This window comes from Lithobates pipiens, unplaced genomic scaffold (assembly GCF_037356315.1).
Source record: "Lithobates pipiens isolate NorthernLeopardFrog02 unplaced genomic scaffold, aLitPip1_a1.2 Scaffold_18, whole genome shotgun sequence".
In the NCBI taxonomy this organism is placed as follows: domain Eukaryota; kingdom Metazoa; phylum Chordata; class Amphibia; order Anura; family Ranidae; genus Lithobates; species Lithobates pipiens.
In genome coordinates, this window is record NW_027507758.1 from 564,727,622 (window position 1) to 564,749,569 (window position 21,948).

At 43.2% G+C, this 21,948-nt stretch overlaps 1 protein-coding gene across 18 annotated transcripts in view; it reads left to right on the forward strand.

Annotated features, from left to right (window-relative positions):
• The window catches only part of OTOF (otoferlin), a 529,099-nt gene that overhangs the window by 394,347 nt on the left and 112,804 nt on the right, over positions 1–21,948 (forward strand). For all 18 annotated transcript variants that reach the window (XR_013276955.1, XM_077488986.1, XM_077488987.1 and 15 more), the window contains 6 exons: positions 2,760–2,946; positions 5,068–5,291; positions 8,409–8,517; positions 9,808–9,991; positions 14,471–14,591; positions 21,204–21,304. Coding sequence is in view for 17 of the 18 variants with exons in the window: in XM_077488986.1 (XP_077345112.1) it covers positions 2,760–2,946; positions 5,068–5,291; positions 8,409–8,517; positions 9,808–9,991; positions 14,471–14,591; positions 21,204–21,304 (926 nt within the window). In the remaining variant the exon portion in view is untranslated. The remainder of the gene's footprint in view (positions 1–2,759; positions 2,947–5,067; positions 5,292–8,408; positions 8,518–9,807; positions 9,992–14,470; positions 14,592–21,203; positions 21,305–21,948) is intronic.

Here is a 21,948-nt window from a genome sequence, read left to right on the forward strand (position 1 = left end):
ATGTAAGATGTAAACCCTCACATATGTCCGGGGTGAACAGGCTCAGATGATACACAGAGATGAAACAAATCTCCCTTCATAAGTTTTACATGTATATCTGCTGTCTTCAACTTTCTACATTCATTAGAAAGTGCACATCATGTTCTAAATCTTTCTTCACGCCACAGTGTGACAGCTGATTGAAGGACAGGCACCCCCCCCCCCCCCCCCCCACACACACACACATAGGCAGAGGAATGAAGAAACTTGCAGAGCTGTGCTGTGAATAGACAAGCTCTCTGCTCATCTATCTCAAAGTTCCCTCCCGACACAAATTTTCAGCTGCTTTTATCTTCTGTATCAGAGAACTTGTCAGAAGTTATCATGTTGATAACAGAAGAACTAAGCAGCAGAAAGACACAGGACTTAGGGCTTTGGAGAGAGATGAGAAAGCACTACAGATATATGTGCCTAAGTCAGTTACATGAATGGGGTTTGCATCCACATTAAAGCGGAGTTCCACCCACAAAATTAACTTTACATTAATTAACGGAAAAAAACATTTTTTACAAAAAGGGCTGTTGCTATAGGGTCTCTTGTAATCTGCCCCCTTCCTCTCCATGGCACCTGACGTCACTTCCCTCGGCTCCTGTGTTTGCCAGTGCTCCTGGGAGATGTGTGTCATCATTTCCCAGCAGTCACTGGGCAGCGACGGGGGCTAGAATCCCAATATTTGATAGGCTTATCATGGTTGCCATCACAATGGGGTGGGCACTTCCGCCGCCCATTGTGATGGCAACCTGAGAAGTTTCCTGCGCTGCTAAATGAGCTTACTGCACATGCGCAAGAACGGGCGGTGTATGGCTGGCTATTCAGTAGCACCGAAACCCAGAAATGTATGCTTGTGGGCTTCATATGCCCACAAGCAAGATGAAACCGTGCAAGACAGGGAAATATGAGGTTAGTTTTAAAAAAATAATAACAAACATAGCGGCACTATTAATAAGAATAGTGATTGCAGCATTGCATTAAGATCATCTTAAAAGATGTCTTTAGAAATGTATTTTTAATATGTCAGTGGAACTCCGCTTTAAATAACAAAAATGTAATAACTACTGACACCCGTGGCGGAAGTACAGAAGTCGCAAAAGTCGCACTTGTAGCTAAAGGAGGAGTGGTTGTGGGATGGTAAAAGTGTGACTCAACCGTGTGGTTTTACTGCCTTTCAACCTCATGTGTAAAAGAGTGCTAAAAGCAGGATTTTTTTCTGCTCGTATGATGCATAGGGCTCTCATTCACACGGAACATTGTGCAAGCAATGTGTTGCAATGTGTTGCAATGCAGTGAAAATAATTTTGGGGAACACAAACACACATAAATGTGTGTAAATGCAATGGAGCACATGTAAACGCAACTCTGGGAACAAAAAAAACAATTTTGTTTTCTTGATAACCTGTCATTCTCCACGACAAAAACCTGTTAGGCTCCATTCACATTTGTCATTTTAGGATCTCCCACGATTTTAAATTGCACTACAAACCACGTGTTTATGTTCAATGACACCTAAACGTGGTATGGTTTTGCTGTGATTATCACGTGGCAATGGCAGCAAATTGCTCCTGCTCCTTTTTTCGGCAACAAGCTTCCCACGTTGTGGTTTGCCACAATCGCTAAAGTGCTAAAATTGCGGCAAAACCGCACTGCGCTTTAGGTGCCGTTGAAAATGAATGCCACCTGAACATGCGTTTTGTGATTGTAGTGTGGTTTGAGGTTGAGATTCTGCATGAGATCCGAAAACGCCAAATGTAATGGAGCCAAATGTAATGGAGCCAAATGTAATGGAGCCAAATGTCATGTAAAAGCCCACGTGGAAATTGCTGAAAAACACTCGGTTTCGTGAATGGGCCCTAAAATAGGACCCATGCCTAATACACTACACTAATACACTACACAACCCCCCCCCCCCCCCCCCCCATTCTTAAAAAAAGAGGATTTTTGATACCTAAGGGGGACATGTTTCCCTCCCTAGTCCATACATGACCTGAAAGAGCCCCGCTCCTTAACAACAAGCTTTTACTGCGCCCTGATTGGGCAAAGCTTTGTTTCATAATGCAATAGGCGGGTGGTTGTGCCAGTTTCATTCCGGGACAATGTCCTGGGAAATCCGTGACACATGGTCACCCTATCCTCCTAGTGCTTACCTCCAACCCCCTACTCCGACGGCCCCTTGCTCAGATGGAAAAGAACTGCATTTGAGAGTCTCATTCTACTCGGTTTGAGGTGAGGCCGGGTGCCACGGATGGAGCCACATGTCATGAGGGAGCCCGGGCAGAGACCCATAAAGCTGAGCTGCTGCTGGAGGAGGACAGATGACAACCATGGAGGGATGGGAGGAGGAGGTCACATTCTTAGATTTCAGGGGTTCATGCTAAGATATGGAGCCCTTTATTTTTGGAGGATATGACCCCTTAATATTGAAGCACTACAGGTCCCAGCATGAACCTCTCAGACCTGAGGATAGGACTCCCCCAACTAGTGAAGGACAAGAAGTCCCAGCATGAACCCTTGAGGTCTAAGGATGTGACCGCCCACCAAGAGTTATCAGTAGCTGGACTTGGACTGCAAATCACACGCTTTTTTAATAGTGTTTTTCAAAATGTTTACTTTTTTGGGGAGTTGGTAGTGCAAGTAGCTGGTCTTGCCTAGGACGCAAAATAGTCTACCACCCCTTACTCACTCTGAACCCCAACAATGTTTCAGGCATGCTCTTTGTGTTGCAGGGGAAGACGTCCGTCCAGAAGAGTAGCTATGAGCCCATGTGGAACGAGCAGATTATATTCACTGAGATGTTCCCACCTTTGTGTAAGAGGATGAAAATACAGATCCGAGATTCTGACAAAGTCAATGATGTCGCCATTGGGACTCACTTCATAGACCTGCGCAAAATCTCCAATGAAGGCGACAAAGGTAAAACCGACATTTCCAGGGACCATTAGGTGGATTTAAGACATTGGACTCCATTCACTAAAGCCTGTGATATTTGGGTCACATGAAACTTTTTTTTCCCCAAATATCACATGCCATACTGAACGTGTCAAATCACTATCCCTTTATGTGGTATTTATCTCAAAAAGCAAAGACACTTGGCAAATACCACATAAAACAGTGTTAATTCAATTCACTAAAATAAATAAATAAATGTATGTGTCAAATAAGAATTGGTCTTCTTCGGGTCCGGTATGGATTTTGAGGGGGATCCCATGCCAAAATAATAAGAAGAAAATAGTGTAGGGTCCCCCTCCAAATCCATACCTGACCCTTATCCTAGCATGCAGCTGACAGGCCAGGGAAGGGGAGTGGGGGGTGAATGAGCGCTCAAACAACCACAACCCCCCCCCCCCACAAACCATACCAGGCCACATGCCCTCAACATGAGGAGGGTACACCTTGTCCCCATGTTGATGAGGACAAGAACCTCCTCCCCACCCACAACCCTGGCCTATGGGTATGGAGTTGTTCTCAGAGTTTGGAAGCCCCCATTACAAAGGTCCCCCAGATCCCACTCCACCGTAAGTGAGCAAGGAGTACATACCCCTACTCATTCACCAAAAAAAAAAAAATGGTCAGAGCAAATAAAAACAAAGACACCGTTTTTGAAGAGTCCTTTATTAAAAAAGCCCCCCCCTCCCAAAACGAAATGCCCCCTAAAGTAAATTCAGCCTAAATCACAATGAAAGCCAGCTGCCAACCCGCATATAAAAAAACTTAAAGCGATCCACATCGATGCTTTGTTCCTGCCGAAGGACAGCTGCGCTGCCTACCCGCCCCTAAACGCAGTAAGGGGCGGGGTCAGCCGGTGACAGCACTGGGTGACCCCTATCCCCTTGTGATGTCATCGAGCCACTATTCCCCAATTCTGTAGATCATGGAATACAGAATTAGCAGTGATAATATAATAGATAGAATAGAAGTTAAAGGGGTTGTAAAGGTAAATGTTTTTTCACCTTAATGCATTCTATGCATTAAGGTGAAAAAACATCTCACACTGCTGGCGCCCCCAGTCCCCCCGGTTTTACTTACCTGACCCCTCGAAAATCCCGCACTCGCCCCCGCCGTCCTCTTCGCCGCTCAGCCTGGCCGCTGATTGGCTGGAGTGGATGGATTGAAAGCAGCGCAGCTATTGGCTCGCGCTGCTGTCAATCACATCCAATGACGCAGCGCGCCGGGGGGCGGGGCCTTGTGATACAGCGAGCGGCTATAGCCGCCGGCTGTATCACGGGAGCGCGCCCGCAGTGCTTCTCACCAATGCGAGGGAGCTCGCATTAACGTGAGAAGCACCTGCGGGAGGAAGCAGAGACAGCTGCCGAGGGACCCCAGAAGAGCAGGTTCGGGGCCACTCTGTGCAAAACGAGCTGCACAGTGGAGGTAAGTATGACATGTTTGTTATTTAAAAAAAAAAAAAAAATTTTTACTTTACAACCCCTTTAAGCTAGCCATATAGAGTTCAAAATTCATCTGGTTCAGCAGGAACCAGCCGAGTTTTGATCCATTTATGGGCAGGCTGGTTGTACACGAATTATCTATCGACTTGAGTATAACCAGCCTGTTGGAAACATTTTTCTCAATCGGCACCGCCAGCTGCAGCTGGTAGTGCTGATTAGTGTTATCTGACAACAGGGAAATCTCCCCACTGTCAGAACTCAATAGCTCAGCGGGAGGGATTCCCCCAATCTAGCATCCTTAGCAACATCCTAGCAATAAGGCCTGATAGGATGCTGCTATTAGATTGTAAGCTCCTTGAGGGCAGGGACTGATGTGAATGTGCAATATATATGTAAAGAGCTGCATAAAATGATGGCGCTTATTTATTAAATAATTTATAAATCTCTGGGGGGGTTTCAGCCAGGCTTCAGGAGGTACATTGATGGTCTACACCTATAGCAAGGACATTATTCAACTTCATTCAAAGCTGCACAGTTTGTTTTTATCTACAGGCCCTCCTTACCTGCTTAATCAGTTATTTAGTAAAAGTGAACTAACCCTTTAAATTCAAATTTAGTTTGATATCTCCCTCTCTGTCTTGTGCAGGTTTCCTCCCAACCCTGGGTCCAGCTTGGGTTAACATGTATGGCTCCACTCGGAACTACACCCTAATGGATGAGCACCAAGATCTGAACGAGGGGCTCGGAGAGGGGGTGTCATTTCGGGCCCGGTTGCTCTTGAGTCTTGCTGTAGAGATTTTAGACACAAGTTCTCCTGAGCTCACCAGCTCCACCGATGTGCAGGTGGAAGGAGCGTCCCCGGTGGCCGATGTAAGTATTGATCCTTTCTGAGCTCATACATTTTACAATTCAGGTGCATTAGGGTCAACATATACTCTGCAATCTGCCTCTACAATCTGTGTGCAATCAATTTTATGATTTTTTAAATTATGATTTAACCAGTTGCTGGCTGCCCCATAGCACATTTACCGCTACAGGACGGCCATGCTGTGCAGGATCATGTATATATATGTGATTCTGCACTTCCGGGTATCAGACGCGAGGGCGCACTGCTAGTGGCTCCCTCCCTCTGTGATTTTACAAAGTGGGAGTTGATCAGCGGGTCCCATGGACTCAATGTCCACCGGCAACCGCTGATCATTTGGCAAACACAGGAAGAATGGAGGTCTGTCTATATAAACAAGGCAGATTGCCATTTTGTCACTACAGAAGGCATGGATCCCGTGTTCCTATAAAGCAGGAATACAGATCCATGCTTTCCACTAGTAAAAGCACTATACTAAAACACCAGCTAGGCACACAGTTAACCCTTTGATTTCCCCTGATGTTAACCCCTTCTCAGCCAGTATCATTAGTACAGTGACAGTGCATATTTTTAGCACTGATCACTGTATTAGTGTCACTGGTCCCCAAAAAAGTGTCAGTCAGGTGTTCGTTTTGTCCGCCACAATATCACAATCCCGCTATAAGTTGCTGATCGCCACCATTACTAGCAAAATAAACAAATAGAAAATCCATAAAAATATCCCATAGTTTGTAGACATGATAACCAATCAATATACGCATATTGGGATTTTTTTTACCAAAATATGTAAGCCCTTGTACACACAGTCGGAGATTCCGACGGAATGTGTCCGATCGGACCGTATTGTCGGATAATCCGACTGTGTGTGGTCTCCATCGGACTGTTTCCGTCAGAATATCCGACGGACCAAGTTTTCCAACTTGTCTATAAAATTTTCCGACAACATGCTCCGATCGGACATACTCCGATCATGTGTAGCCTACTCCGACGGACAAAGTGCCACGCATGCTCAGATCAAATTCCTAGACCAAAGCTATTGGCTACTAGCCTGAACGTAGTCCCATCGTAACAAAATAACGTCATCACGTTATGTACAATCGGATTTTCCAACAACTTTGTCCGACCGCGTGTATGCAACAGTTTTCGGACAAAATGGGTCGGACAAAATCCGTCGGACAAAATCCAATGGATTTGGTTGTCAGAATGTCCGACCGTGTGTACAAGGGCTAACAGAATACATATTGACCTAAATTGATGAAGAAATTTGATTCTTTACATTTTTTTTATTGGATATGTTTTATAGCAGAAAGTAAAACATGTTGTTTTTTTTTCAAAATCGCCAGTTGTTATTTATTTATAGCTCATAAAATAGAAATCGCAGAAGTGATCAAATACCACCAAAAGAAAGCTGTATTTGTGGGGAAGAACAGATATCATTTTTATTTAGGTACAGTGTCACATGACCACACAATTGGTTAAACAAGTGTTTAGTGTCACTTTAATAATGACCGCCATGATTTTATAATGGACATTTTTTAAAAGTGGAGGTTTAGTTGCACTCCTCACATTCCATGTCTTCACTTCTTTTAGCATGTCTATTGTCTCTGACCATCTCCTTTGGCATGTCTGCAGCTTTTTATGCCCTTTACACACGTTCGGAAATTGCGACGGAAGAGGTCCGATTATGTTGTCGGAAAATCCGATCATGTGTGGGCTTTTTCCGTCAGAAATTCCGATGGAAAAAATGTGAGAGCAGGATCTAAAATTTTCTGACAAAAAAATCCGTTCTGACTTTTTCCGATCGTTTGTAGAAAATTCTGACTAACAAAGTGCCACGCATGCTCAGATCAAATTGCAAGACCAAAGCTATTGGCTACTAGCTTCTACATAGTCCTGTCGTACGCAACGAACGTCACCTAGTTCCGAACGGTCGGATTTTCTGACAACTTTGTCCGACTGTGTGTATGCAACACCAGTTTCGGACAAAATCCATCCTCATGGATTTTGTGGTCAGAATGTGCGACCGTGTGTACAAGGCATAACAGTTTTCAGTAGTATTAAGTTGGCCATACACTAGCAGAATTTTGAATGAACCAATATTTGTACAAATATTCATATAAAAATTCTCAGCACGTTTCATGACTTGATGAATTTTGTTTAAAGTATTTTAAAATGTAGATTTTGGAACAAAGGCGAATGAATCCACATACACTGTTAGAAAATGTTTAATTTGAGCGGTAATTGCAGCCATATTAGTGCACAATTGAGTGCTCTCCGTGACCTTCAATATCACAGGATCAAACAGCTGTACCTCTAGTAATGTTGTGTATCTCATCCAATGCAAAATATACAACAAAGCCTCATCCAGTGCAAAAAAATACAACAAAGCATCTTACATTGACGAAACAGGATACATATTACAAACAAGAATCAATTTACATAGACACACCATTGAAGAACACAAGGAGGATGATCTCTACACACCTATGGGACATCACTTTTCACAACCAGACCATACAATGGAAGACATGAGTGGTTTAGTTCTTAAAGGGAACTTCAAAACTACTCAGGAAAGGTAAACGTTTGAATTACTAAGGATAAGCTCACCTTTGGTAACATGTTACATGTTCCACCAGATTTTAGGGTGGAATATGTAACATGTTACCAATGCTGCAGCTGCCACCCACTAAACCCACTAAACCCCCGATTTGCGTTTTTTCTGTGATTGTTGCACAATAAATAACGTGCCAATCGCCACATATCGCAACATGCGAAGTCTTTTGCCCAAAAAGGAGCAGGAGCTTCTTCATGTGAGGCGGTTTGCCAAAGATGCCACGTGATTTAACCTGAGACAGTCAAGGCAAAACCGCACCGCATTTGTGGAGCCATTAAAAATGAATGCATGGGGCATTTCCCCAATATTGCTGTGCAATTTAGAATCCTAAATCGCCACATGTGAACGGTGCCTAAAACACTATCCAACAATTTTATGACCTACCCTCTACCTCTGTGACTTTTCCTTTTCCCATTCCATAGCTCTATAAATCTCTATGCTTAGGGTGTATAACATAACATTATAATGTGCCACTAATTCCAGCCATTCCTTTTTTATGTGTCCTCAGAATTGTACCGGTAAGATGGAGGAATTCTTCCTCTTCGGAGCTTTCCTGGAAGCTACCATGATAGATCGCAGGAGCGGAGATAAACCCATCAACTTCGAGGTTACAATAGGTGAATGTTTTACCCTTTTCTGTGTATCTAGTCAGTGAATTAAAGAGCCCCTGTGACACGTATACGGGAGAAGTGGGTATTTCATCAGCTTTAAAATAGAAATGTAAAAACTGTGTTTAGATACTGCTTAGCAGCTAACACTTCACTACACATATAGTGCAAATAATCATAGAAACATTAGTTCAACACCCAAATAATTGTGAACCAAAAGTAAATTATGAACAAAGTAATTTATGTATATGGGACCCAGGTCCTCCATGGCTTATGAACACTCAAGATGCTAGAGGATCCAGTAGAATCATACAATAAATTAGAAATGTTGAATCAATAAACACTGCAAATAATTTTGAAATATGAAAAGAATGTGGAAATATTGTATCACTCAACGTTCATGAATACATCATCATGTATTAGCCACCATAGAAAATGAGTCCCATGAGTTGGAGAGAAATCGCCCATGAAAGGACGCAGTAGGTTAAAACATTTTCCTCTTACTGTGGTATATCATAAAATTGGCACACTTACCAGAAGGTGTGGACTCATTTACTGATCAATCGCCCCATCCATGGTTAAAGGGAGAGGTTCCACCTTCAGACAGCAGGCTCCCAATACATGGCAGACCACATCAAGCGGGAAGGCAACTCTCGGCCATATGCATAAGAAATAAACAGCCACACATAGTGTAAAACTGCAATGTATCATTTAATGTAAAAACAGATGTACACTTACAAAAATCCAATCAAAACTGCACTATGTAATCCTTCAACACTTCATAAATATGGCAATGACTCCTTGAGCATCATCCGACGCGTTTCGTCCTATTGGATATCCCCCCAGATGATGTCCAATAGGACAAAATGTGCCGGTTGATGTTCGTGGAGTCCTTGTGTCCCTAGACTGGTATTTGAAGCTGCTGAGTTTCAATTTTTTTGTTAACCTGGCTGAAGTTTATCTTTAGCTGTTTGCTGTGCTTTACTGAGCGCAGAGGAGAAACTGATCCCCTTAGCCCCCCGCTATGTTGCTCATTTTGCACAGCTTTGCACAGCACGTCAGTTAGAGAAAGACAGTCGGAAAGCAAGCAGTTTCTGCTGTATTTTTTCTTTTTAAAATCGATGATGCTGGGCGATACCATTGTCATAGGTGCACTTTATATTAAATAGTTAAAACATGTTTATAAATAGTAAATAACAATACATTTTAAAAATTTCAAAAACAGCAACTCCCAAACCAAGATAGTTGGTTGTTAAAAATTAGGCTATTTAATGTTCTTGTTGTCGTTGTATCTTATAGGAAACTATGGAAACCAAGTTGATGGGACGACCCGGCCAAGTCTTCGGAAAAAAAAGGAAGGTGGTGATGGGGTAGAGGAAGAGACAGAACTCTTACAGAACTCCAGTGAGGATGAAGCAGAGGATGATGGGGAAATGCAGTCCGTCTCCTCTTCACCACCAATGAAACCCTTTATAACAGACAGGTGAGACAGACACACACACACCAGGTCTGATCATCAAAGACCGACCAAAAAGTTGTCTTTCAGTGACTATTATGCTGTTATGCTGAACCTCTGGCTTCACTGCTCTCTGAGTCTCTAATCCTTAACAAGCATCCAGTCTTCCTAGTACATGTTTAGTATTCTTATGTTATACAGCCCATTAAAGAGACCATGAATTGATTCACATAAAGCCCCATACACACTATGCCCTTGTACACATGGTCGGACATTCCGACAACAAAATCCGCCGGAATTTGTTTAACAGATTTTGTCCGAAACTTGTGTTGCATACACACGGTTGGACAAAGTTGTCGGAAAATCCGATCGTACATAACATGATGACGTTATTTCGTTCGGCTAGTAGATAATAGCTTTGGTCTAGGAATTTGATCTGAGCATGCGTGGCACTTTGTCCGATCGGAATTCTCTACACACAATCGGACAAAGTCCGATCGGATCATGTTGTCGGAAAGTTTTATAGCCCAGCTCTAAAACTTTGTCCGTCGGATATTCAGACGGAAACAGTCCGATGGAGCCCACACACAGTCGGATTATCCAACAACACGGTCCGATCGGACATTTTCCGTCGGAATGTCCGACCGTGTGTACAAGGGCTTTCAGATTTTCGCTGAGTATTTCCTTCAGATTTACCAAAACCATATAATATGAGGTCAAACCTTAGGAGTTTCAATTTATATGCAATCAGGCAGGCCTTTGCACTACATGTTTTTTTTAAACCTGAAGGAAAAAATCAGCAGAAAATCTCATAGTGTGTATGGAGCATTAGACTTTGTGCCTTGCAGCCTGAAGTCCCTACCACACGCATATACAACCAAAGGCCAATTTGGGAGAAAGCAAACTAACCTACCAGGATACTTTATTCTTGGTGGAAAACCTACAAAGACTAATAGAAAACAGACACTCTCTATAAAGATGTTGTCCCCGTGTCATTTCAAGGAGTGGTCATCTTGAACATTTTTGGCCTTCTGTAGATGCATCTTATGATGGTGTATTTCACAGTCACAAAGTCACCAAGAAATATAAAATCCAAAGCAGAACATGTATGCCATATTTATAATATTAAAAATAAATGTTCTCAATGCCGTGCCTTTCCTTCGATAAATATAACAAAAGCACAAATAACAATCAATATTCCAAAGATGCCACCTCCACCAACCTTTACTCACAAACAGTAAAGTGCCTCAATTCCACAGATAAAACACATTGCCTAAATTTACAATTCACAGTGCTAATAGCAATGATAATGTCTTCACAGTATATCAGTAAATGTATCCAAAGCATTTATATTGCATACATAAAGCAGTGCATTTATTAAGAAAAATTGCTTTCACACAGCCATCACAAATAATCAATGTAATGTGTCTGTCTAATACAGGCATACCCCACTTTTAAGTAGACAATGGGGTTTATTTACTAAAGCTGAAAAGTGCAAAATCAGGCTCATTTCTGCATAGAAACCAATGTGATTCCAGGTTTTATTACCAAAGCTTAATTGAACAAGCTGGGGTTAGAAGCTCATTGGTTTCTACGCAGAAGTGAACCTGATTTTGCACTTTCCAACTTTAGTAAATACACCTCATTGTGTACTTAAAAGTGGGGTATGCCTGTATGTGTACTTCTTATGATCGTCAGCTCCATCTAGTGGACATAATGCAGAATTTCCTGATTATGGCCATTACATGTAGCTGACAATCATAGAATATACACACATTAAATATATTATAGGGATTATTAGTGAAGGCCATGCGAGAGCTGAGACATGGGCACAGGATTTTTTTTTATTAATAGACCCCATAATTGTTCTTTCCACATTCTTTTTCTGTGGGCTTCCATCTCCATTTAGGAAAACTTCACTGTTTGACTGTATAGTGTTAGTGGTGTGTTAAGTTGACTATATCAGTCTATAAGTTTCGATTGACCTTCTCAGATGGTCTGAATGAAAACTACATTTTGGTGTGGCCATAGTGAAATATCAACAGACAACAAGAAATGTAGGGGTTTCAGTTTAACCCTGGGCACCGTTGTGGAAATAGGTAAAGTTCAATAGTTACATTGATCCAGCTTGGACCAATGAAACTCTGTATATACCATACAGTGGTGTGAAAAAGTGTTTGCCCCCTTCCTCATTTCCTGTTCCTTTGCATGTTTGTCACACTTAAGTGTTTCGGAACATCAAACCAATTTAAACAATAGTCAAGGACAACACAAGTAAACACAAAATGCAATTTGTAAATGAAGGTGTTTATTATTAAAGGTGAAAAAAAATCCAAACCATCATGGCCCTGTGTGAAAAAGTGATTGCCCCCCTTGTTAAAACATACTATAACTGTGGTTGTCCACACCTGAGTTCAATTTCTCTAGCCACACCCAGGCCTGATTATTGCCACACCTGTTCACAATCAAGGCATCACTTAAATAGGAGCTGCTTGACACAGTAAGGTCCACCAGAAGATCCTTAAAAGCTACACATCATGCCGAGACCCAAAGAAATTCAGGAACAATTGAGAAAGAAAGTAATTGAGATCTATCAGTCTGGAAAGGGTTATAAAGCCATTTCCAAAGCTTTGGGAATCCAGCGAACCACAGTGAGAGCCATTATCCACAAATGGCGAAGACATGGAACAGTGGTGAACCTTCCCAGGAGTGGCCGGCCGCCCAAAATTACCCCAAGAGCGCAGCGACGACTCATCCAAGAGGTCACAAAAGACCCCACAACAACGTCCAAGGAACTGCAGGCCTCACTTGCCTCAGTTAAGGTCAGCGTTCATGCCTCCACCATCAGGAAAAGACTGGGCAAAAATGGCCTGCATGGCAAAGTTCCAAGGAGAAAACCACTGCTGAGCAAAAAGAACATCAAAGCTCGTCTCAATTTCTCCACAACACATCTTGATGATCCCCAAGACTTTTGGGACAACATTCTGTGGACCGATGAGACAAAAGTGGAACTCTTTGGAAGGTGTGTGTCCAAGTATATCTGGCGTAGAAGGAACACTGCATTTCATAAAAAGAACATTATACCAACAGTAAAATATGGTGGTGGTAGTGTGATGGTCTGGGGCTGTTTTGCTGCTTCAGGACCTGGAAGACTTGCCGTGATAAAAGGAACTATGAATTCTGCTGTCTACCAAGAGATCCTGAAGGAGAATGTCCGACCATCTGTTCGTGTACTCAAGCTGAAACGAACTTGGGTTCTGTAGCAGGACAATGATCCTAAACACACCAGCAAGTCCACCACCGAATGGCTGAAGAAAAACAAAATGAAGACTTTGGAGTGGCCTAGCCAAAGTCCTGACCTGAATCCTATTGAGATGTTGTGGTATGACCTTAAAAAGGCCGTTCATGCTCGAAAACCCTCTAATGTAACTGAATTAGGACAATTCTGCAAAGATGAGTGGGCCAAAATTCCTCCAGGACGCTGTAAAAGCCTCATTGCACGTTATCGCAAACGCTTGGTTGCAGTTGTTGCTGCTAAGGGTGGCCCAACCAGTTGTTAGGTTTAGGGGGCAATCACTTTTTCACACAGGGCCATGATGGTTTGGATTTTTTTTCATCTTTAATAATAAACACCTTAATTTACAAATTGCATTTTGTGTTTACTTGTGTTGTCCTTGACTATTGTTTAAATTGGTTTGATGTTCCGAAACACTTAAGTGTGACAAACATGCAGGAACAGGAAATGAGGAAGGGGGCAAACACTTTTTCACACCACTGTACATGGCTGATGCCCCGGATGCTAAAAAAATTACTGTAGTAAACAACGCTGCTGTACCAAGTGGCTGCCCTGCATATTTATAAACACAGGAGGTCTGCCACTGGCAAGGGCAGCATTCAGAGAATGCTTTGCATTTTCTGAATGAACACAAAGCATTGTTTAACTTGGCGAGGTGGGGACCGTGAGGTCACCCACCATGTGCAAGCAGAGAAAACATTGCATTAATTCAGGGAGTGCAAATCATTCTTTGAATGCCACCTGTGCCGAGTGACCAACTTCCTGTTGGGCAGTTGCTCAGCAGGAGACCTGGACAATAGTGGAAATCAGTAGAGTAGCGGTTCCTACTACAATGATTTCCATCTTCTAAAGGTATCCGTCACATATGGATATATACATAATTACATTGATCCAAGCTATACCTGGAATTCTTCTTTAAAGGGATGTCATGATAGAGCACCCTCCCCATCATGACACACAGTAGCCCCTTCTAATTTCAATGTGCACCTACCACCACATCACATGTCAGTGACCTTATTATAACCCACACAGTTCCCCTCCCATAACAGAATTTTCCACATGACTTATTGCTATGAGTTGCACACTTCTTTACTTCAGATTTTATGTGGTGTTTCTCTCAGTGAAATGTGATCCCAGTATGGAATGACCTCTATATAGCCCTTATTGTGTCAGCTGTCACTCATCTGCCTGTTGTACGTGTTTATCTGCAGAAACTACTTCCACCTGCCGTACTTTGACCGCAAGCCTTGCATCTATATTAAGAGCTGGTGGCAGGATCAGAGGAGAAGACTCTACAATGCCAACATCATGGACAAGATTGCAGACAAGCTGGTCAGTAATAGCAAGATTTATTTAGCTGTTTCTGAGGTCCCGTTGCCCTAGAGGGGTGGGCTTCCTCTTTAAGATTTTGAAAACCACCCTTCTAGAGTCCTTTGTTGAAACCCCACTTCGGGAAACCTGAAAATTCTCCATAGCAGTGAGGCTGTGCCTGCACTGTAAAGCTTAAACGCTCATTTAGTCTAGGGGCTGCAATAGCACCTTTAACTTATCCAATTCTTCACTCTCCTGGAAGACAGTGCTCCCCCATGCTCTGACAGTGAACTGTCCCTCGGCATCTTCACATCCAATGCAGGACTATCAGCCCTGCATAGGTCATGATGATGCCAGGACCTTAGACCACTGTAGCATAAGAGAGAAGATGCTGCAGGGACCAGTCTAGCCGTGTAGAGAAGCAGAGGGTTGGGTAAGCAAATCTACTTTTCCATGTCCCCTAGACCTAAAAGAGCAGTGAACCCTTGCAATGCGGGCACAGCCCCACTGCAAATTTTCAAGCTTCCTGAAGTTCAACCTTAATGTCTTAATGTCAAGAACGTGGTGACATACAGCATGTATGATGGGACTAAAAAAAGGAAGTTCAATACCCAGTAGCCAATAGTTTCCATCTCGTACTTGCTTCAGAGCATGCGTCGTTTTTGGTCTGTCGGAACAGCATACAGACGAGCGGTTTTCCAGATAGGAATTGGTTCTGCCGGAAATATTTTGAACATGTTCTATTTCTAGGTCCGTCAGAATTTTCGACGTAAAAAGTCAGATGGGGCATACACACAATCGGAATATGCGATGAAAAGCTCCCGTCTGACTTTTTTTTGTCAGACATTCCGCTCGTGTGTACGCGGCATAAGGTGGTGCTCTTCTGCAGAGGCACTACAGTTGGAAAGGAAGTCAGGATGAACATGGTTCCTCTGTGGTTTCCTTGGTCACTGGGGAAGCATCCAATTGGATTCTGCCACCACGTGTGACTCTAGCAGCCATCTTTAATCAGGCAGAGCCTTTATAGGGCCCTGGCTCCCAGGTTTGGCACACATTTGCAAGTTGTCAGAGTAGGGACAGGTACCCCGCTTGGTAGGGACAGTACTAGCGTCTGGGAAAGGTTTCTGAAGAGGAGGGAATGCGTAGGGCTTACAACATCTATGAACACCTTCCCGCTTGGGACATGAGACGGCCAGGACACATTCTTCCCCTCTCTACAGACGCTGACAGCTCAGCTACATTCTGCTCTCTATACGCTGTTGGAACTGTGAGTGTTCCAGTTTGGGCTGCCTTTGCTCTGGTTTATTTGTGAATTGTCTCTGCATTATTTCTGTGCAAGGTCTTTCATTGCACTGGGACCGAGTGTGTTTTTTTTTTTTTTTTTTGCTGCACGAAGCTGCACCCCGCCTACAAGCTGTATTACTGTATTCTAACCCATGCTCCAGCAGGATTTAGATCTTTGCTCAAGCTATATGCTGTGGGCATTATTCCCTACAGCTCAGAGATGGAAGTAAATGCCTGAATTTTGATTTAACCTACAGGTTAGCTTATAATAAAGCTTACTTATTAGTAAAATGAACATCTCCTAAACGTTCACCGTTTAGGAGATATTCCAGTTGGTTGCAACCAGTGCTGTCACAGGCACACCCGTGCCGTTCCTTCAAAGCTCTGTGCCGTAGCTGTGACATCATCATGGCTCAGCCATTCGACCCATAAGGAAGACCAGGTGAAGATGGAAGCTTCTGCAGCAGTGACAGCGCATCACTAGAGGGCTTCGGTGTAAGGTAAGTCTTTCATAATGCGCTAGTTTGCGGTGCACACTAGCACACTATGCTTTAACCCTGCACATGAGGAGGCAAGCATGCATCTGCAGCCCAAAGCTCCTTACAAAGGAAGCTTGTGGGGGACTAGTTGCTTGGATGGAGAGAGTCTGCCAGAGCCAGGAATAAGGTAAGTATTACACCTTCTCCCTGCACCCCTAGACTGAATGAGCATCTAATATTCAGATTGAAGAATGCAGCTGTTGTAACCTCAGAAGTGCTGACATCTGCACTCTAAAGGCCCGTACACACGGTCGGACTTTTTGACAACAAACATGCAAATTAGCTGTTTTGGAGCAACATCCGACTGTGTGTACGCTCCATCGGACAAACTTTTTCTGTTTTCATCGGACTTTTGTTGGCTCTGCGAACGGACAAACTTTTTGACAACAGAAGTCCGATGGAGCAAAGTCCGACCGTGTGTATGCAAAAGCATCGGACTTTTGTACAAGGTACAAACACGCATGCTCAGAACCATTGCAAACGATCAGACTACAATACAGAAGTTGACCAAAGGTGGCGCTGGAGTCATTGAACGTCCTCTTTTGAAGCGGCGTCAGTACGTTGTGACGTCATTACGTTCGTGTTTGTTGTCAAAAAGTCCGACCGTGTGTATGCAATACAAACTTGTGGACAACACACTTTGTACAAAAGTCCACGGAAAAGTTTGTACAAGTCCGACCGTGTGTATGGGGCTTAAGAAACATTAATTACAAATGTAGCCATATCTGACGGCAGCTCTCGAGAGGGACTTAATTGCACAGCAGTACAAGAGACCTTGTAACAGGACTAAGCTGTATTAGTTAATTGTCAGAAGAACCCAGGAGAGAAAAGGGATTATAATTACATTGTTCAGACAGTGGAAACAATCTCAGAATGCATGTGTAGCACTACTGGTACTGACCTTCTACTGACCAACGGGTACATTGTGAATGTCCTAAGAAGCCCACTTTCTTGGAAATAAGGTTCCCACCACATTTTTCCCAGGGAAGGGCTCTTTTCTCCGGATGGAAAAATGATGGACGCCATCCATGTTAAATTTACATTTGAACAGGATAATTGCACCAATGCATGGACAATAGGATGGAAGGTAGATGGAGCACAGAATATCTGCACATTCTTCTAGAATCTCTGGGTCCTTCTCTCGCAGAGCTATGCTGGCTGGACACTTAACTTAGACTGTGGCTCCTTCTCAATTGATGTTCAAGGGTTGTCTCATGTTGTCTTCATGTTCAAAGGAAAGACAATATAGGAAGGTTCCTGTGTATACTTTTCAGTTACAGCTTGCTTCCTTTAAGCCTGAACAGGACATCATCTGCTACTAACATCTTCAGGGTTTCCTCCCAGGAAGGGAGATACCTGCATCACTCCATTCCCTAGACCCAAAGGCCTGGGAGCAAGACAGTTCTCATAAAGGCATTCTTACCAGGTAGAGGTCCAGGAGGGTAGATAAAGTGCCAGGAAGTGCCTCAATTATTCAATACCTTCCCAGCCAGCTCACTGGGCAGAAACCCAGGTGTGAAAGTATCTTCCAAGCCAGCTCAACAGGCAGAAGCCGGGGGGCACCATGTAGCGGGATGTGCCTAAACTATTTAAAACCTTCCCAGCCTTCTTACTGGGCAGAAATCCATGAGGAAAAAACATGTGCTAGTACCTACCCAACCAGCTCACCAGGCATAAGCCAATGGGGGAACACCAAGTACCAGGAAGTGTCTCAACTATTTAAAACCTTCCCAGCCAGCTCACTAGGCAGTAAACCGGGAGATAAGACCATCTACCAGTATCTTCCCAGTCAGCTCACCAGGCCCCCCAAACCTACTGATTGGCTGAGTCACAAAACAGCCATAACAAAGAATGCCACTAGTCTTGCACACCCTGCTGGAGTAAGCTCAAACAGCAAGGGACTAAGAAAGTATGTACAAGTAAATGGCGCTAGAAAATAACACGACAATCTACCGTAATTTTCCCAGAAGAAAACCAATCACACAGCGCTCAGTATATAGGTTACAGACCTAAAAGCATAACAATGCTATAGGTCTATTCCATATGCACATCTCTTTCTCTTGTCCTCTCTTTTTTTTTTGTTTTCTCAAGTGACTAAGAAAGCACATCCTTGCTTGGAGAACACTAATGCCGCATACACACGAGCGGACTTTTCAACATCCAAAGTCCGACGGACTGAGTCCGTCAGACTATTCGATCGTGTGTGGGCTGCAACGGACTTTTGACTCGCCAAAGTCCGAAGGACTTTAGAATATGGAACATGCTTCAAATTTTTCCGAAGGAACTCCCCCGGACCCGGTCCCTTCGAAAAATTCGCTCGTGTGTATGCTACTCCGACGGACTAAAACCGACGCTAGGGCAGCTATTGGCTACTGGCTATGAACTTCCTTATTCGAATCCAGTCGTACGTCATCACGTTCAAATCCATCGGAGTTTAGTGTGATCGTGTGTGGCCAAGTCCGCTCAGCCGAAAAGTCTGTCAGAACTCCGTCGGAATTCCAGCAGAACTCCGACGGAACTCCTTCGGAAGTCTGTCGGACATAAGTCCTCTCGTGTGTACGGGGCTTAACAGGCACATACAGACAGGCTGGACTTACTGCCCTTTGCGTCCCACAGAATAACAAAAAAATCGAAAATCGAAAATCTAGCACAGACATAAAAAGGGCGTTCAGTGGAGGTTTTCAGTTCCCACCACATCCTCAATGACTACTGTGTCCGAAACACATGAACAGTACAGTGCCTATGTCCTCGATAGTCAACCATTGTATTGTGCAATGCTCAACCAAACACTGCTTGCAAAGTTTGGACAATGTTATCATACTGAGTTCACAAATGTAGCTTTTCCAGAAGCACGCCATCTTTCTCCTGCCAGGAGAGCAGTCAGGGAGGGTGAAAAAGAACATACAATACATGCTTTTCTGTATCTAGTGAACCATGTGAATGTACCCATACATTCTTTAACCTGTTAGGCTCCATGCACACTGGCTTAAAAAACATTGCTTCTACAGGAGTTTTATGTTCAGCCTGTAGAAACAACTCAATGTTATCCTATGTGTCCATGTACCTTGAGACGTTTACAGGCATATTTTGAGCTCAACGTTTAGGGGCAGGAAAAAAAAAACCTGGTTCGCGTTTCTAATTGGAGCTCACTGGCAGAAAAAATGTAAAACTCTTCTAAACTCGTTTAGACATTGTACAAAAAAATGCTCTATATGAGAGTTTTTTACTCCCAAGAGAACAGACGTTTTTTTAAGCCCAGTGTACATGGAGCCTTAAGTCCCCGTTCACACCTATGCGAATTAGATGTGCGTTTTCCCGCATCTAATTCGCATAGTAGGAGAATGTGACTGGCTCCCTATGGAGCCGGTTCACATATTTCCGGTGCGGCTGCGGAGCGCACTGCAGAAAAAACGTGTGCGTCTATGGCTCCGTTTGAGGGCCGAATTCAGGCATAGAATCGGCCCTGATTCGTCCCTGAAATGGGGAACAGGGACGCACAGCGCTCCTGTGCGTTCCGCAGCGGGTTATAATGTGAACCCGGGCTAAAGGTAATTTCAGAAGTAATTTTTGTTCTCTGTAAATCTGAAGCTTTCATAAATATATTCGCTAATGATTCTGCCATGAAGGCCGTTCTTCAGGCATTTTCTGTTATAGGGTCACATGTGCTTCTGGAGGAGGCCAGTGGCCAATGTTCATTTATGCCATTGCCACCATCAGGAAGCCCAGCCTAAGCAATGACAAGCAGCTTAGGGTGCATGTATGTACACAAGAAGCATAGCTCCCAACTGTCCCTGATTTCAAGGTACTGTGCCTGATTTGGAGGATTGCCCCTCTGTCCCTCTTTCCTCCTCATTTGTCCTTCATTTTTGTCTGATTTATATAGTTGTATATAAAATTCACTTTTTATCTATCCAGTGCTGAACATTTCATCCAGTTTTTAAATTGCTGCATTTGTAAAATCCAAAAACCAGTATAAAAAAATAATAGTGGTAAAAAAAAGCACTTGTGGGTTTAACCAATCTTGTTTTTTTGTACAACTCTCCTTTAAGGGGGCATGGCAAGGGGTGTGTCCTATACCTGCATACTTTTGCTGATAGGAGTCCCTCATTCCCATCTCAAAAAGTTGGGAGATATGCAAGAAGTAGTAAAAGAAGGAAACGGTATTATCTAAAAAAAAAAACTGTAATTGTCTATTATTTAGAGTGTTCTAGTAATATAAATGTTCCCCAATTATGGATTACATCTGCTTGATAAAAAAAGTGCCAGATGATACAACGTTTCTGACCTTATTATGACTTAAAAGAGCCTTTCTGTTATGCTGTGAGATTGCATAGCTCCCAACTGTCCCTGATTTCGAGGGGCTGTCCCTGATTTGGAACAATGTCCCTCTGTCCCTCTTTCCCCCTCATTTTCCCTCATTTTGGTCTGATCCATATAGTTGTATATAAAATGCACTTTTTATCTTTCAAAAAGTGTTTCCCAGTGCTAAAACTTCCATCCAATTTCTAAATTGCTGCATTTGTACATTTTAAAAGCCAATATAAAGGAATAGTAGTGGCAAAAAAAAAAGCACTTGTGGATTTAATTAATCTTTTTTTTTGGTTAATTCTCCTTTAAAGGGGGTGTGGTAGGGGGCGTGTCCTATGCTTACATACGTTTGTTAGTAGGTGTCCCTTATTCCCATCTCAAAATGTTGGGAGGTATGTGAATTTTATCGGCTCTGCTTGTGACGTGTGATTTATTTCATGTTTTTTATCAGTAAAGTGAAATTTATAAGACTGAATTTAGACTGTTTGCTCCGCTCTTGCAGGAGGAAGGGTTGAATGATGTCCATGAGATGATAAAGACAGAGAAGCCATATCCAGAGAGGAGACTTCGGGGGGTGCTGGAGGAGCTGAGCAGTGCCAGCTTGTAAGTACACATACACACTTTTGGAATAATATCTGGAATAGATAGAGAATCCTCATTAGTGTTTCCACCACCATATATATATACAGGCCGCTCATCTCACGCTGTGGACCTCTGAATTAACAGATAGGTCATTCAGGCATTCCCCACAGGGGAAATCACAAGGTAAAAATGTGCCTTAACGGTCCGAGGATGGGAATCCAGCCTCATTAGTGCAGCAGCAGGATGATACTCTAATACACAGTTGATGGGAACGTAGTAGTCATGTACAGTAAAATCAATAAGACATACATAGTGCTCTCTGTTTAACTAAAAGCATCTTTTATTAAATTCGCTGAGGAAGTTCCGCCCACAGGGACAATAATCGTGTGGGAGGACTCCGTGACATCATTGCAGCCGCCTTCCTAGTCTTTATGAGACGTTTTACATATGTTATGCATCCTAGCACTGGGGATACAGTGCTGTGTTTGTGAGTAACATTTTTTACCTTGAATAAAACATGCTTTTAGTTAAACAGAGAGCACTATGTATGTTTTATTGATTTTACGTGACTACTACGTTCCCATCAACTGTGTATGAGAGTATCATCCTGCTGCTGCACTAATGAGGCTGGATTCCCATCCTCGAACCAATGAGGCAAATTTTTA